This window comes from Oncorhynchus masou, chromosome 23 (assembly GCF_036934945.1).
Source record: "Oncorhynchus masou masou isolate Uvic2021 chromosome 23, UVic_Omas_1.1, whole genome shotgun sequence".
NCBI lineage: Eukaryota > Metazoa > Chordata > Actinopteri > Salmoniformes > Salmonidae > Oncorhynchus > Oncorhynchus masou.
The window spans coordinates 11,173,153-11,190,684 of record NC_088234.1 but is presented as its reverse complement, the minus strand read 5'-3'; the positions used below and the strand labels follow the sequence as shown (position 1 = coordinate 11,190,684).

Genomic DNA, 17,532 nt, shown 5'->3' with positions numbered 1-17,532 from the left:
TTACCATATATTAAAATTTGACAAACTAACAGCAGTCCTCAGAGTATCTCCCTCCCTCCCTCCCTCCCTCCCTCCCTCCCTCCCTCCCTCCCTCCCTCCCTCCCTCCCTCCCTCCCTCCCTCCCTCCCTCCCTCCCTCCCTCCCTCCCTCCCTCCCCCCCCTCCCTCCCTCCCTCCCTCCATCCATCCATCCATCCATCCATCAAGCTGAAGGGAGACTTTGTGCACACATTAGAATGATATTTTAATAATAAATAAATAGCAGCATCACACAGAAATGAAATAAAAAACATTGTCGTGTGGATGACAAAAGTAGTAAAAACATGAGAGGTGTCATTGACGGATATTCACAAGTAAATGGTCTAAAAAATGGCGATGGATTTGATTGTAACGTAAGGGATTGACACATAAAAGACCTCTAACTCTGGCCCGGGCATTGTGCTGGTTTCATAACAAGTGGTAAACTCTGAAAACACTACTTGTAAACTGGGAGCAACCAGCAGTGTGCGTTCACATGCTTTGAGCTAGTTAAGAACGCCAATCGGCTAACGGCAAACAAGTTGTATCAACCGTAGACTAAAAGTACAGCCATCATGCTCGTCAACAAATTACAATGTTCAACAAACATATCCAGAGATTTTTTAAATTAGTTAAATTAAATGATGCTTTGTTGTTGCATTTAGCTGCTGAAAATGCTGTTATTTAGGTCATTTCCTTAGTAGGTGACGTCAGAGGTCAGAGGTCAGCATGTGGGAGAAGTCGTAGCTCAGGGATGATGGATGAGTTTCCCACTAGTAGTTACCAGTTAGAGGGCCGTTCAAACTGGATTTAAAAAGTATTTCCCACTAGTAGTTACCAGTTAGAGGGCCGTTCAAACTGGATTTAAAAAGTATTTCCCACTAGTAGTTACCAGTTGGACGGCCGTTCAAGTGGATTTAAAAAGTATTTCCCACTAGTAGTTACCAGTTAGAGGGCCGTTCAAACTGGATTTAAAAAGTATTTCCCACTAGTAGTTACCAGTTAGAGGGCCGTTCAAGTGGATTTAAAAAGTATTTCCCACTAGTAGTTACCAGTTAGAGGGCCGTTCAAACTGGATTTAAAAAGTATTTCCCACTAGTAGTTACCAGTTAGAGGGCCGTTCAAGTGGATTTAAAAAGTATTTCCCACTAGTAGTTACCAGTTAGAGGGCCGTTCAAACTGGATTTAAAAAGTATTTCCCACTAGTAGTTACCAGTTAGAGGGCCGTTCAAACTGGATTTAAAAAGTATTTCCCACTAGTAGTTACCAGTTAGAGGGCCGTTCAAGTGGATTTAAAAAGTATTTCCCACTAGTAGTTACCAGTTAGAGGGCCGTTCAAACTGGATTTAAAAAGTATTTCCCACTAGTAGTTACCAGTTGGACGGCCGTTCAAGTGGATTTAAAAAGTATTTCCCACTAGTAGTTACCAGTTAGAGGGCCGTTCAAACTGGATTTAAAAAGTATTTCCCACTAGTAGTTACCAGTTGGACGGCCGTTCAAGTGGATTTAAAAAGTATTTCCCACTAGTAGTTACCAGTTAGAGGGCCGTTCAAACTGGATTTAAAAAGTATTTCCCACTAGTAGTTACCAGTTAGAGGGCCGTTCAAACTGGATTTAAAAAGTATTTCCCACTAGTAGTTACCAGTTGGACGGCCGTTCAAGTGGATTTAAAAAGTATTTCCCACTAGTAGTTACCAGTTAGAGGGCCGTTCAAACTGGATTTAAAAAGTATTTCCCACTAGTAGTTACCAGTTAGAGGGCCGTTCAAACTGGATTTAAAAAGTATTTCCCACTAGTAGTTACCAGTTAGAGGGCCGTTCAAACTGGATTTAAAAAGTATTTCCCACTAGTAGTTACCAGTTAGAGGGCCGTTCAAACTGGATTTAAAAAGTATTTCCCACTAGTAGTTACCAGTTAGAGGGCCGTTCAAACTGGATTTAAAAAGTATTTCCCACTAGTAGTTACCAGTTAGAGGGCCGTTCAAACTGGATTTAAAAAGTATTTCCCACTAGTAGTTACCAGTTAGAGGGCCGTTCAAACTGGATTTAAAAAGTATTTCCCACTAGTAGTTACCAGTTAGAGGGCCGTTCAAGTGGATTTAAAAAGTATTTCCCACTAGTAGTTACCAGTTAGAGGGCCGTTCAAGTGGATTTAAAAGTATTTCCCACTAGTAGTTACCAGTTAGAGGGCCGTTCAAGTGGATTTAAAAGTATTTCCCACTAGTAGTTACCAGTTAGAGGGCCGTTCAAGTGGATTTAAAAAGTATTTCCCACTAGTAGTTACCAGTTAGAGGGCCGTTCAAGTGGATTTAAAAAGTATTTCCCACTAGTAGTTACCAGTTAGAGGGCCGTTCAAACTGGATTTAAAAAGTATTTCCCACTAGTAGTTACCAGTTAGAGGGCCGTTCAAACTGGATTTAAAAAGTATTTCCCACTAGTAGTTACCAGTTAGAGGGCCGTTCAAGTGGATTTAAAAAGTATTTCCCACTAGTAGTTACCAGTTAGAGGGCCGTTCAAGTGGATTTAAAAAGTATTTCCCACTAGTAGTTACCAGTTAGAGGGCCGTTCAAGTGGATTTAAAAAGTATTTCCCACTAGTAGTTACCAGTTAGAGGGCCGTTCAAGTGGATTTAAAAAGTATTTCCCACTAGTAGTTACCAGTTAGAGGGCCGTTCAAGTGGATTTAAAAAGTATTTCCCACTAGTAGTTACCAGTTAGAGGGCCGTTCAAACTGGATTTTTCCCAGTCGTATGCCCTTAGTTCCGACTTTGAAAGATTCCATCAGTTTGGCAACGCTGAGAAGAGGGAGCTCTAATGCCCTGGGCCAGAGCTCTATCCTACACACACGGTTACGGATCACATACACAGCTTAAAATACATCGTTTAAGCAAACTGGTTTCGGATCAAACCAAAAACCCGATTCTTTCAAGGGGTTTTTCTCTCGGCGTCCCCTTCTCTCTGCACTCACTCCTCTTCATTAGTTTTAGTTTTGTTTTGTGTTTTTTTGCTCAACTTCATGTCAAACGTGGCAAAGGGCCTGTATAGTCCTATTGACCTCTGTCTTTTGTCTGGAAAAAGCTCCAACGTTCCTAGTGATCGGTCAGGCCTACTGTTCCATCTTCCTTACTTAGGAGCTAGACAGTGTGCATCTTAAATGGCACCCTATTCCCTACATGGGGCACTACTTTTATCAGAGCCCTACGGTCACTGGTGAAAAGTAGTGCACTATATAGGAAATAGGGTGCCATTTGAGGCGTAGCCAAAGTGTGTTAAAATAAAAAAAATGGACCTGTGTGTGACCTGTGTAGAGGGGTCAGATGGTTGTCATAGGTAGTACATTCAGTCAGGTGCTCTGGTGTTGTGGTTGTGGTTGTGGCAGCGTTGAGTATGAGTCGTAGGGATAACTTTCAGGGTGTATGTGGGTTATATAGGCCCATAGGGTTACTCATATAATGTAGATTTGGGTTATGGTGAGGTTTGCTCTATGATAGGGTTATAGCCTATGCTTATAGTTGAGTTGTGATCACAGCTACAAATGTAGGATCTTAATTTGAGCCAGTTTGACAGAGTAGGAAAATAATACTGCAGCAATAGCAAGTGTGAATTATTATATGGATTATAATTAATGGACATTTTTTTTGTAAGAGTTAATCATTTTTTTGTTAGGGCAAATCAAATCTGGACATTTTAAAGTGGACATTACAAACTTTAGAAGCATTTTTTAAACCTTGAGCAGGAAAATGATCAGCAACAAAAGAGTTCTCGAATTAAGATCCTGCATCTGTATGGTTGTGCCAATGGCAGTGTTGGGGTTATGTTCTGGTCAAGGCCTGGAGTTAGGATGGCGGTGAGGGACCAAAACAATCCCTCTGAGACCTGCATTCAGAAAGCCTCTCAGAGTATGAGTGCTGATCATCCTTCACTGGACTGGGTTTCATCCGTCTTCTCAAGGACTGCCTGCCGTGGCCATCAGTATGAGGTAATACATTATGATGTGTGAGAGAGATCCATTGTACTGAGACCAGTGTTTCCAACCCCTTCATCCACCCTCATGTAAGCATTAAAATAAGTCAATCCTAACCTCAGATCTAGGATCAGGTTACCAAACTCCCAATAATTTGACCCTGTATCAGTGGTCAGGGCCATTGACTGCTACCTACACAGTCTACTCATTTTAATGAGGTGGGTTCTTGGTGCTACCCCCTGTCTCACCACAAGGTGGCACTGTGGCGGTCATTGGAGATATAGTTCAGTTGTGTTCCATTTCATTTCTCCAGTCACCAGTACCAGTCTCCCTAGTAACCATTATAGACTTGTTTATACACACTGGAAAAAGCTCCATTCAGACCTGTTGTATTGTTATGTCTTGTCCATGGTGCTGAATTGTTACTAAGATCCATTACACAATAAGTTAGACTGCATTTGACTATGGCAGCGTCTGACATGGAACCCTATTCCCTATGTAGTGGATCAAATGTAGTGCTCTGTGTAGGGAATAGGGTGCCATTCGGGACATACACTATGAAGTCTCGAGTTTCTCTCTGTTCAGCTTTGAATCATGTCTTCTTCTCCTCCTCCATCTCCTTCTCCTCCTCCTTCATCTCCTTCTCCTCCTCCTTCATCTCCTTCTCCTCCTTCTTCATCTCCTTCTCCTCCTCCTTCATCTCCTTCTCCTCCTTCTTCTCCTCCTTCTCCTCCTTATCCTTCATCTCCTTCTCCTCCTCCTTCATCTCCTTCTCCTCCTCCTTCATCTCCTTCTCCTCCTCCTTCATCTCCTTCATCTCCTTCTCCTCCTTCTTCATCTCCTTCTCCTCCTCCTTCATCTCCTTCTCCTCCTTCTTCTCCTCCTTCTCCTCCTTATCCTTCATCTCCTTCTCCTCCTCCTTCATCTCCTTCTCCTCCTTCATCTCCTTCTCCTCCTCCTTCATCTCCTTCTCCTCCTCCTTCATCTCCTTCTCCTCCTCCTTCATCTCCTTCTCCTCCCCCTTCTCCTCCTTCTTCTCCCACTTCTCCTCTTCCTCCTTCTTCTCCTTCTCCTTCTGTGGGGTTCTAAATTGTACAAGTCTATGACACCCAGGTCAAGGGTTAAGAATCAAGGTAAGTCCTTCCATGATACATTCTTCCAGAAGTGTCCACACCACCCACTGTGGTTGTGTCTCAAATTTTACCCTATTCCCCATGTAGTGCACTAGTGTTGACCATAGCCCTACAGAGAGCTGCCTGAATAGGGAGTTTTGTTCAGGGTAGTGCCCTACACAGTGAATAGGGTGTTATTTGACACATGCCCACTACAGTCCTTCCCTCCCTCGCATTACTTCATGTCCGCCCGTCCATCATCAGCCAATGAGCCGCAGAGCTGGCGTAATCCAATTATCCAATCAACCAATCAGACGCTGCTGGTGCGCTCCAGGTGAGCGTGGCAGAAGCTGTCGACAGATAGCTTCAGCTCCGACATTCTGGGTTCCAAATCCGACATCATCCCGGGGCATTCCATATCCATCCTCATCCCGTCATCTGTAGGATCGTCAGGCTCCACCCCTCTGATCATCCCGTTACCGTCGGCCCCGCCCCCTCCACCACCATTCCGACAGTTGCTATTCCGGTCCACACTTCCCTTCTTCCCATTCCCTCCATGATGTCCAAATATGGGCGTGGCCGCATGAGACGGACACTGTATGGTGGGAACAGCTAGCGATCTACTACTAACCCCTGCCATCGGCCCTGTGTTATACTGACAACGTATATAGCTGGAAAAGGCCCTTCTGTACGTCTTGTTAAACAACGTATAGACCAATGGGTTGACTCCAGAGGAGATGTATCCCACCCACACAAAGACGTTGAGGAGCTCAGCCAGTAAAGGCTCGTTGCAGGAACCCTGACAGAGGACGTAAGTGACATTGGTGATGAAGAAGGGGCACCACATGATCAGAAACAGGAAGAACACGATCCCCAGCACCTACAACACAGAACAGAGAACATGGACCACACTAGAACAGAGGAGATTGGAGAACAGAGACCACACTAGAACAGAGGAGATTGGAGAACAGAGACCACACTAGAACAGAGTAGATTGGAGAACAGAGACCACACTTGAACAGAGGAGATTGGAGAACAGAGACCACACTAGAACAGAGGAGATTGGAGAACAGCGAACACACTAGAACAGAGTAGATTGGAGAACAGAGACCACACTAGAACAGAGGAGATTGGAGAACAGAGACCACACCAGAACAGAGTAGATTGGAGAACAGCGAACACACTAGAACAGAGTAGATTGGAGAACGGAGACCACACTAGAACAGAGTAGATTGGAGAACAGAGACCACACTAGAACAGAGTAGATTAGAGAACAGCGAACACACTAGAACAGAGTAGATTGGAGAACAGCGACCACACTAGAACAGAGTAGATTGGAGAACAGCGAACACACTAGAACAGAGGAGATTGGAGAACAGCGACCACACTAGAACAGAGTAGATTGGAGAACAGAGACCACACTTGAACAGAGGAGATTGGAGAACAGAGACCACACTAGAACAGAATAGATTGGAGAACAGAGACCACACTAGAACAGAGTAGATTGGAGAACAGAGACCACACTAGAACAGAGTAGATTGGAGAACAGAGACCACACTTGAACAGAGGAGATTGGAGAACAGAGACCACACTAGAACAGAGGAGATTGGAGAACGAGATCCTCAGAACCTAGAACAGAGTAGATCAGTGGTGTATGAGAGGCGATGGAATGCAATAGGACAGAATGGAAAGGAAAGAAACAGAAGAGAAGAGACATTAAGAGGAGAAGCTGCTCGATGTCTACAGTTCATCCTCACCTTGGAGGCCCGCCTCTCATTCTTGATCGCCTGCATCATCCCCCGCCTCCCGTGACTGTCCCGTGCATCACGCCCTGCCGGAGAGCTCAGCTGGGACGCCACCCCCGAACTCGGAATCATACTGATGCTCTCCGAGGGGGAACTGCTTAGGAGGCCGGACTGCCGGTCAGGCTCCGCCCCTTTCAGGCAGCTCAGACTTCCCTGTCTGCTAGGAGGAGGAGCCTCAATGTTTATGGGCAGGCCTAGGAAATTTGGAGGCGGGGACTGGTGGTTTGAGGGAGTGGCCTGAGGCTGCAGTGGCTGCTGGGAGGAAGTTTTCCTCTCGTAGAGGAAGACGGTCTCCTGGCGCTGGAGGACCTGGGAGGGAAGACACGTGTGATGTCATGATGGACCACTGACAGACATACCATTATTAGTCAAATAATAATAATTCCCTGCAACAACTAAAGATGGACCAGCCTGTCTGCCCTTTGACCAGTTGTTTCTGACAAATACATGGACCAGTACATCGCTAGTTTATCAAAACACAGACTCTAATGCGGTTGTCACCAACAAAGTGGGTCTGTGTTATATTTCCTGTCTGACAGACCTGTATAGTAAGGCACTAGAAAACTAACATGATGACCAATGGGATTCAATCAGAGGCTGGAGGAATACATTGGCTAGCCAATCAAAACACTCTCTGACCTGTATGGTGAGGCAGTAGGACACAACCATGATGACCAATGGGATGAAGAAAGCCACGAAGGAGCCAACCAGCATGAAGCGCTCCTCGTTCAGAACACAGCTGCCGTTGACAAACACCTTGTCTTTGTTGTGAAGGCCGATCACCGGGATAGGCATGGACACACCTATAGGAGAGATGGATGAAAATAGAGAGAAAGTGATTAGAGAGGCAGGAACACCTTGTCCTTGTTGTGAAGGTCAGTCACCGGGATAGGCATGGACACACCTAGAATAGAGGGAGAGGGAGAGAGAGAGAGAAAGGAAGAGAATGAGAGAGAGAAAGAGAGGGGGTGAGAAGATAAGTAGTCATTAGAGAAGGGGGTGGGATTAGAGAGGAAGGGAAGGAGGGATGAAAACCTTGTTGTGAAGGCCAATGACAGGCATGGGGATGGACACTTGTAGGAGAAGAGAAGGACAGACAGACAGACAGACAGACAGACAGACAGACAGACAGACAGACAGACAGACAGACAGACAGACAGACAGACAGAGACAATGAGAGACAGAGAGACAGAGAGAAGGAGAGACAGAGAGAGAGATGAGAGAGGGACGAGAGAAGGAGAGAGAGAGAGACAGAGAAGAGAGAGAGAGACAGAGAGAGAGAGAGAGAGAGAATGAGAGAGAGAGAGCGACAGAGAGGAGAGAGAGAGACAGAGAGCGACAGAGAGAAGGAGAGAGAGAGCGAGAGACAGAAGGAGAGAGAGAGCGAGAGAGAGAGAGACAGAGAAAAGGGGAGAGAGAGAGACAGAGAGAAGGAGAGAGAGACAGAGACAGAGAGAAGGGAGGAGAGAGAGAGAGAGAAGGAGAGAGAGAAGGAGAGAGAGATGGATGAGTCATTGTTGTTATGGAGGACTTTTGGAGTGAGAAAAAAGGGCTGCAATGAGAGGGGATGGTAAGAAGCTGGGGGAAGAGAGGATGGTAAGAAGCTGGGGGAAGAGAGGATGGTAAGAAGCTGGGGAAGAGAGGATGGTAAGAAGCTGGGGGAAGAGAGGATGGTAAGAAGCTGGGGGAAGAGAGGATGGTAAGAAGCTGGGGGAAGAGAGGATGGTAGAAGCTGGGGGAAGAGAGGATGGTAAGAAGCTGGGGGAAGAGAGGATGGTAAGAAGCTGGGGAAGAGAGGATGGTAAGAAGCTGGGGAAGAGGATGGTAAGAAGCTGGGGAAGAGGGGAGGGTAGAAGCTGGGGGAAGAGAGGATGGTAAGAAGCTGGGGGAAGAGAGGATGGTAAGAAGCTGGGGAAGAGGGGAGGGTAGAAGCTGGGGGAAGAGAGGATGGTAAGAAGCTGGGGGAAGAGAGGATGGTAAGAAGCTGGGGAAGAGGGGAGGGTAGAAGCTGGGGAAGAGAGGATGGTAGAACCTGGGGGAAGAGAGGATGGTAAGAAGCTGGGGAAGAGAGGATGGTAAGAAGCTGGGGGAAGAGAGGATGGTAAGAAGCTGGGGAAGAGGGGAGGGTAGAAGCTGGGGGAAGAGAGGATGGTAGAAGCTGGGGGAAGAGAGGATGGTAGAAGCTGGGGGAAGAGAGGATGGTAGAAGCTGGGGGAAGAGAGGATGGTAGAAGCTGGGGGAAGAGAGGATGGTAAGAAGCTGGGGGAAGAGAGGATGGTAGAACCTGGGCGAAGAGAGGATGGTAGAACCTGGGGGAAGAGAGGATGGTAGAACCTGGGGGAAGAGAGAGATTAACATTTTGTCCTTGTTGTGGAGGCTAACGATACCACAGAACAAAAGAGAGGGATGAGAGAAGGAGAGAACACATGGAGGGAAGGAGGGAGAGGGGAGAGAGACAGATGTACACTGTGGAGGCTAATGACTGGGAAATGCGTGGACACAATGTGGAGAGAGCCAGAGACACAAAGAGAAGGAGAGAAAAAGAGAATGATGGGAGGGAGGAGAGTGATGAAGTGTTTGTCCTTGTTGTGCAGCCCAAATAGCTATCAATAAATCTAGAGAAAAGGACAAGAGAAGAATGTAGAGAGGGGAGTAGAGAAAAGAGGGAGAGAGGGGGGAGGGGTAACAAACCGAAAGTAAAGAGAGAGAGAGAGGGGAGGGGAAAACCGAAAGTAAAGAGAGAGAGAGAGGGGTATGTAGCAGAGGAGGCTGGTGGGAGGAGCTTTCTAATGGCTGGAATGGAGTCAAACACGTTTCCATGTGTTTGATGTGTTTGGTACCATTCAATTGATTCCATTCCAGGCATTACAATGAGCCCGTCCTCCTATATCTCCACCCACCAGCCTCCTCTGGTACGCAGTGAGAGAGAAAGAGAGAGAGACCGGTCAACAGACAGACAGAGATAGGGATTAGATTACTTCATTTACTCTAATCTCTTATCGAAATAATCTCTAATTAATCTTTCATCTGATGTGATCGGATCCTCTGATTGTTCTGAACCCACAACCTGACCTGTTACCTTGTTATCTGCCTACACACACACACACACACACACACACACACACACACACACACACACACACACACACACACACACACACACACACACACACACACACACACACACACACACACACACACACACACACACACACTCACAGGACACACACAGGACACACACACACACTGGACACACACACACAAACAAACACACACAAACACTGGACACACACACACACTGGACGCACACACACACACACACACACACTGGACACACACACAAACACTGGACACACACACACACGCACACACACACACACACTGGACACACACACACACTGGACACGCCCACACACACAAACACTGGACACAAACACACCCACATACACACACTGGACACACCCACACACACACACATACACACTGGACACACACACACACACACAGACACTGGACGCACACACACACACACACACACACACACACACACACACACACACACACACACACACACACACACACACACACACACACACACACACACACAAACAAACAAACATACACTGGACACACGCACACACACACACACAAACATACACTGGTCACACGCACACACACACACACACACACACACACACACACTGGACACACACACACAAACACTGGACACACACACTGGACACACACACAAACACTGGACACACACACACTGGACACACACACACACACACTGGACACACACACACTGGACACACACACACTGGACACACACAAACTGGACACACACACACTGGACACACACACTGGACACACACACTGGACACACACACACACACACACACACACACACACACACACACACACACACACACACACACACACACACACACACACACACACACACACACACACACACACACACACAAACATACACTGGACACACACACACACACACAAACACTGGACACACACACACACTGGACACGCCCACACACACAAACACTGGACACAAACACACCCACATACACACACTGGACACACCCACACACACACACATACACACTGGACACACACACACACACACAGACACTGGACACACACACACACACACACACACACACACACACACACACACACACACACACACACACACACACACACACACACACACACACACACAAACAAACTAAAAAACATACACTGGACACACGCACACACACACACACAAACATACACTGGTCACACGCACACACACACACACACACACACACACACACACTGGACACACACACACAAACACTGGACACACACACTGGACACACCCACACTGGACACACACACACTGGACACACACACACACACACTGGACACACACACACTGGACACACACACACTGGACACACACAAACTGGACACACACACACTGGACACACACACTGGACACACACACACACACACACACACACACACACACACACACACACACACACACACACACACACACACACACACACACACACACACACACACACACACACACACACACACAAACATACACTGGACACACACACACACACACAAACACTGGACACAAACACTGGACACACACACACTGGACACACAACCTGACCTGTCACCCTCTTACCTGGCTGTCCTATTCACATTACTTATCTGTATGAGTGAGAGAGAGAAAGGAGAAAATCCCATATCTATTGGGAGAAAACCCCTTTTAAGGAACATTTGCAGCAAAGTACATAGCTTCCTGCCACACCAGCAGGTACAGCCAGTGGAACGACCAATCAGACCAATAACATTAGAACCTATGTCTCTATCATGATAGAATTAGTACTGTAATGTCACTGAGTATTGTTTTTCTTGTTATTATTATCTAGTCCTCATGGATTTGGTTCGTCACTTTTGTTAATTGTTTATTTAAATCTAAACATATAAAGCCCCTCTTGAAATGAATTGATTTGAGTGAAAGAGAATGAGATTCACCTGGAAAAGAGTCCCCTAAGCAAGCTGCTACTCTGTTCACAAACACAAACAGACCCCACAGAGCCCCAGGACAGCAGCACAATCAGACCCAACCAAATTATGAGAAAACAAAAATAAGGTGATTACTTGATAAATAGGAAAGAATTAACAAGAACACAGAGCAAACTAGAATGCTATTTGGCCCTACACAGAGAGTACATGGCGGCAGAATACCTGACCACTGTGACTGACCCAAACTTAAGGAAAGCTTTGACTATGTACAGACTCAGTGAGCATAGCCTTGCTATTGAGAAAGGCAGCCATATGCAGACATGGCTCTCAAGAGAAGACAGGCTATGTGCTCACTGCCCACAAAATGAGGTGGAAACTGAGCTGCACTTCCTAACCTCCTGCCTTATGTACGACCATATTAGAGACACATATTTCCCTCAGATTACACAGATCCACAAATCATTTGAAAACAAACCCAATTTTGATAAACTCCAAATATTAGGAGAAATACCACAGTGTGCATCACAGCAGCCAGATGTGTGTCCCGTTGCCATGAGAAAGGGGCAACCAGAGGACATTGTAAATACAACATATATGTATCAGTGCATTTATCTTCCCTCTCATACTTCAACTATGTGCTCATTGTTACAACACTGTACATAGACAATAATATAACATTTGAAATGTACATTATTTTGAAACTATTGTGAGTGTAGTGTTTACTAGATAGATAGATAGAAAGATAGATAGATAGACAGAGATAGAGAGAGAAAGAGAGAGAAAGAGATATATAGAGAGAAAGAGATATAGATAGATAGATAGATAGATAGACAGAGATAGAGAGAGAAAGAGATAGAGATAGATAGAGACATAGAGAGAAAGAGATATAGATAGATAGACAGAGATAGAGAGAGAAAGAGATAGATAGAGATAGATAGAGATAGAGAAAGAGATAGATAGAGAGAGTGAGAGGTCATGAGCTCCTGGATAATCGTAGATACACTTGGATTGTTTTGTAAGGACTTATAAAGGATACTACTCTCTACATCAAAACCTTCACTCCAAATCAAAATTACAAACCTAAAACCTTGATTTTGGCCAAAATTATCTGGAGGGATTCTTACGACCAAGGACTATCAAGACAAAACTTATAAGACACCAAAACCTGCAGAAGAAACACAGCAAAAACCTGGAAATACTGTACCATCCAACCCAAAACTGAGTAATGTTCAGTCCGAAGCTACTTACCAAAAAGTAAAATATAGCAATCTCTAGGTAATTGTGTTATAAACCTAAGTAAATAAGGCTAAGTTACCAAGCTGCTAGGACAGAACAGACCTGGCATCAACTTCAATTAGCACTGAAGTGAGATGTGTAAAAACCCTTGAGCCCAACAATGGCAGAGGAGAATCACAGTCTCCTCCACCCCCTGCACCATGGCTTTCCTCTGTGCAGAGGTCGTCACATCACAGTCTCCCCCACCCCCTGCCCCATGGCTTTCCTCTGTGCAGAGGTCATCACATCACAGTCTCCCCCACCCCCTGCACCATGGCTTTCCTCTGTGCAGAGGTCATCACATCACAGTCTTCCCCACCCCCTGCCCTATGGCTTTCCTCTGTGCACAGGTCATCACATCACAGTCTTCCCCACCCCCTGCACCATGGCTTTCCTCTGTGCAGAGGTCATCACATCACAGTGTTCCCCACCCCCTGCCCCATGGCTTTCCTCTGTGCAGAGGTCATCACATCACAGTCTTCCCCACCCCCTGCACCATGGCTTTCCTCTGTGCAGAGGTCATCACATCACAGTCTCCTCCAACCCCTGCCTCATGGCTTTCCTCTGTGCAGAGGTCATCACATCACAGTCTTCCCCACCCCCTGCCTCATGGCTTTCCTCTGTGCAGAGGTCATCACATCACAGTCTCCCCCACCCCCTGCACCATGGCTTTCCTCTGTGCAGAGGTCATCACATCACAGTCTTCCCCACCCCCTGCCTCATGGCTTTCCTCTGTGCAGAGGTCATCACATCACAGTCTCCCCCACCCCCTGCCACATGGCTTTCCTCTGTGCAGAGGTCATCACATCACAGTCTCCCCCACCCCCTGCACCATGGCTTTCCTCTGTGCAGAGGTCATCACATCACAGTCTCCCCCACCCCTGCCTCATGGCTTTCCTCTGTGCAGAGGTCATCACATCACAGTCTCCCCACCCCCTGCACCATGGCTTTCCTCTGTGCAGAGGTCATCACATCACAGTCTCCCCCACCCCCTGCCTCATGGCTTTCCTCTGTGCAGAGGTCATCACATCACAGTCTCCCCCACCCCCTGCACCATGGCTTTCCTCTGTGCAGAGGTCGTCACATTACAGTAACCCTTGGCATGGCACGATCAGAGCATACCAGCTCTCTGTAAAGGGTGGAAACTCAGAATATCAGGAAACTGATACAACCTCTGTCAGCGTGTGTACATGGATTCTGTCAGACTTGGGCCACTGAGGCCTGATTGGTGAAGTGCTGCAGAGATAGTCTTCCATCTCCACAGAGGAACTCTAGAGCTCTGTCAGAGTGAGAGTGACCAGAGTCTGGTTTGGCCGGGCGACAAACACTAGGAAGAGTCTTGGTGGTTCCAAACTTCTTTCACTTTTTATTTATTTATTATTTATTTTACCCTTATTTTACCCTTATTTTACCCTTATTTTACCCTTATTTTACTAGGCAAGTCAGTTAAGAACAAATTCTTATTTTCAATGACAGCCTAGGAACAGTGGGTTAGTGTTCAGGGGCAGAACGACAGATTTGAACCTTGTCAGCTCGGGGATTTGAACTTGCAACCTTCCGGTTACTAGTCCAACGCTCTAACCACTAGGCTACCCTGCCGCCCCCATCATTAATAATGATGGAGGCCACTCTGTTCTTGGGGACCTTCAATGCTGCATAATGTTTTGATATCCTTCCCCAGATCTGTGCCTCGACACAATCCTGTCTCAGAGCTCTACAGACAAGTCCTTCAACCTCATGGCTTGATTCTTTTCTCTGACTTGCACTGTCAACTGTGGGACCTTATATAGACAGGTGTGTGCTCTTCAGAATCATGTCCAATCAATAGAATTTACCACAGGTCCATTTCGAGTCTCATAGCAAACGGTCTGAATACTTATGTAAATAAAGTATTTCTGTTTTTATTTGATATACATTCGCAAAAATGTGGAAAAAAAACTGTTTTCGAGTATTGTTTTTAGATTGATGAGGATAAATGAAATTATTTTATATATTTTATAATAAGGCTGTTAGGTAGCAAAATTTGGAAAAAGTCAAGACAGAATTTTTTCCCCAATGTACTGTACATACCTATTGATATGGTCCATACGGCTGCTATCTTCATCATGGCCTTGGTTCTAGAGTTGAAGCGGCTGTGTTCAATGGGATTCCTTATAGCCACATATCGATCCAGAGATATGGCACACAGATGCATAATAGACGATGTGGAGAAGAGGACGTCCAGGTAGATCCAGATAGGACACAGAGCACTGGGCAGGGGCCACGCATAGTCTGGATGGAGAGAGAGAGGGAGAGGAGTGGGGAGAGGAGGGGAGAGAGAGAGGGGGAGAGGAGTGGGGAGAGGAGGGGAGAGAGAGAGGGAGAGGAGTGGGGAGAGGAGGGGGAGAGAGAGAGGGGGAGAGGAGTGGGGAGAGGAGGGGGAGAGAGAGAGGGAGAGGAGTGGGGAGAGGAGGGGGAGAGAGAGGGGGGAGAGGAGTGGGGAGAGGAGGGGGAGAGAGAGGGAGAGGAGTGGGGAGAGGAGGGGAGTGAGAGAGGGAGAGGAATGGGGAGAGGAGGGGGAGAGGAGGGGGGAGAGAGAGGGGGAGAGGAGGGGGAAAGAGAGGGGGGAGAGGAGGGGAGAGGGAGAGGAGGGGGAGAGAGAGGGAGAGAGGGAGAGAGGGAGAGGAGGGAGAGAGAGAGGGAGAGGGGAGAGGGAGAGGAGGGGAGAGAGAGAGAGGGAGAGAGGAGGGGAGAGAGAGGGGGGAGAGGAGGGGAGAGAGAGAGAGGGAGAGGGAGGGGGAGAGAGAGAGGGAGTGGGAGGGGGGAGGAGGGAGAGGGAGGGGGGGAGGGGAGAGAGGGAGAGAGAGAGGGGGAGAGAGAGAGGGAGAGGAGGGGGAGTGAGAGGGGGAGAGGAGGGGGGAGAAGACAGAGGGCAAGAGGAGGGGAGAGAGAGAGAGAGGGGGAGAGGAGGGGGAAAGAGAGGGGAGAGGAGGGAGAGGGAGAGGAGGGGGGAGAGAGAGAGGGAGAGAGGGGAGAGAGGGAGAGGAGGGAGAGAGAGAGGGAGAGAGGGAGAGGAGGGGGGAGAGAGAGGGAGAGAGGAGGGGGGAGAGGGGGAGAGGAGGGGGGAGAGAGAGGGAGAGGAGGGGAGAGAGAGAGAGGGAGAGGGAGGGGGAGAGGAGGGGAGAGAGAGGGAGAGGAGGGAGGAGAGGGAGAGAGAGAGGAGAGAGAGAGAGAGGGAGAGGAGGGGGAGTGAGAGGGGGAGAGGAGGGGAGAAGACAGAGGGGGAGAGGGAGGGGAGGAGAGAGGGGGAGAGGAGGGGAGAGAGAGAGGGAGAGGGAGAGAGAGAGAGGGAGAGGAGGGGAGAGAGAGACGGAGAGAGGAGGGGAGAGAGAGAGGGGGAGAGGAGGGGAGAGAGAGGGGGGAGAGGAGGGGAGAGAGGGAGAGGGAGGGGGGAGGGGGGAGAGAGAGGGAGAGGAGGGGGAGAGAGAGGGAGATATAGAGAGAGAGAGGGAGAGGAGGGAGGAGTTAGAGGGGAGAGGAGGGGAGAGAGGGGGGAGAGGAGGGGAGAGAGAGAGCGAGAGAGGGAGAGGAGGGGGAGAGGGAGAGAGGGAGAGGAGGGGAGAGAGAAGGAGAGAGGAGGGGAGAGAGAGAGGGGAGAGGAGGGGAGAGAGAGGAGGGAGAGGAGGGGGGAGAGAGAGAGAGGGAGAGGAGAGGAGGGGAGAGAGAGAGAGCGGGAGGAGGGGAGAGAGAGAGAGAGGGAGAGGGAGGGGGAGAGGAGGAGAGAGAGGGGAGGAGGGGAGAGAGAGGGAGAGAGAGAGAGAGAGGAGAGAGGGAGGGGGAGTGAGAGGGGAGAGGAGGGGAGAAGACAGAGGGGGAGAGGAGGGGGGAGAGAGGGGGAGAGGAGGGGGAGAGAGAGAGGGAGAGAGGGAGAGGAGGGGAGAGAGAGAGAGGGAGAGGGGGGGAGAGAGAGAGGGGAGGAGGGGAGGGGAGAGAGAGAGGGGGAGAGGAGGGGGAGAGAGAGAGAGAGGGAGAGGGAGGGAGAGGAGGGGAGAGAGAGGGAGAGGAGGGGAGAGAGGGAGATAGAGGGAGAGGAGGGAGGAGTGAGAGGGGGGAGAGGAGGGGAGAAGACAGAGGGGGAGAGGAGGGGGAGAGAGAGGGGGAGAGGAAGGGAGAGAGAGCGAGAGAGGGACAGAGAGAGAGGGAGAGGGGGGAGAGAGGGGGAGAGGAATGGGGGGAGAGAGAGAGGGAGAGGAGGGGGAGTGAGAGGGGGAGAGGAGGGGGAGAAGACAGAGGGGGAGAGGAGGGGAGAGAGAGGGGGAGAGGAGGGGAGAGA

At 48.4% G+C, this 17,532-nt stretch overlaps 1 protein-coding gene across 1 annotated transcript in view; it reads right to left on the bottom strand.

Moving 5' to 3' along the window:
• Positions 1-5,024: 5,024 nt before the first annotated feature.
• The window catches only part of LOC135510299 (5-hydroxytryptamine receptor 2C-like), a 59,536-nt gene continuing 47,028 nt past the window's right edge, over positions 5,025-17,532 (bottom strand). The window contains exons 3-6 of the mRNA XM_064931112.1: positions 15,291-15,491; positions 7,536-7,699; positions 6,849-7,205; positions 5,025-5,971 (exon numbers count right to left, since the gene is read on the bottom strand). Of these exons, the coding sequence (XP_064787184.1) occupies positions 5,402-5,971; positions 6,849-7,205; positions 7,536-7,699; positions 15,291-15,491 (1,292 nt within the window). The 3' untranslated portion in view covers positions 5,025-5,401. The remainder of the gene's footprint in view (positions 5,972-6,848; positions 7,206-7,535; positions 7,700-15,290; positions 15,492-17,532) is intronic.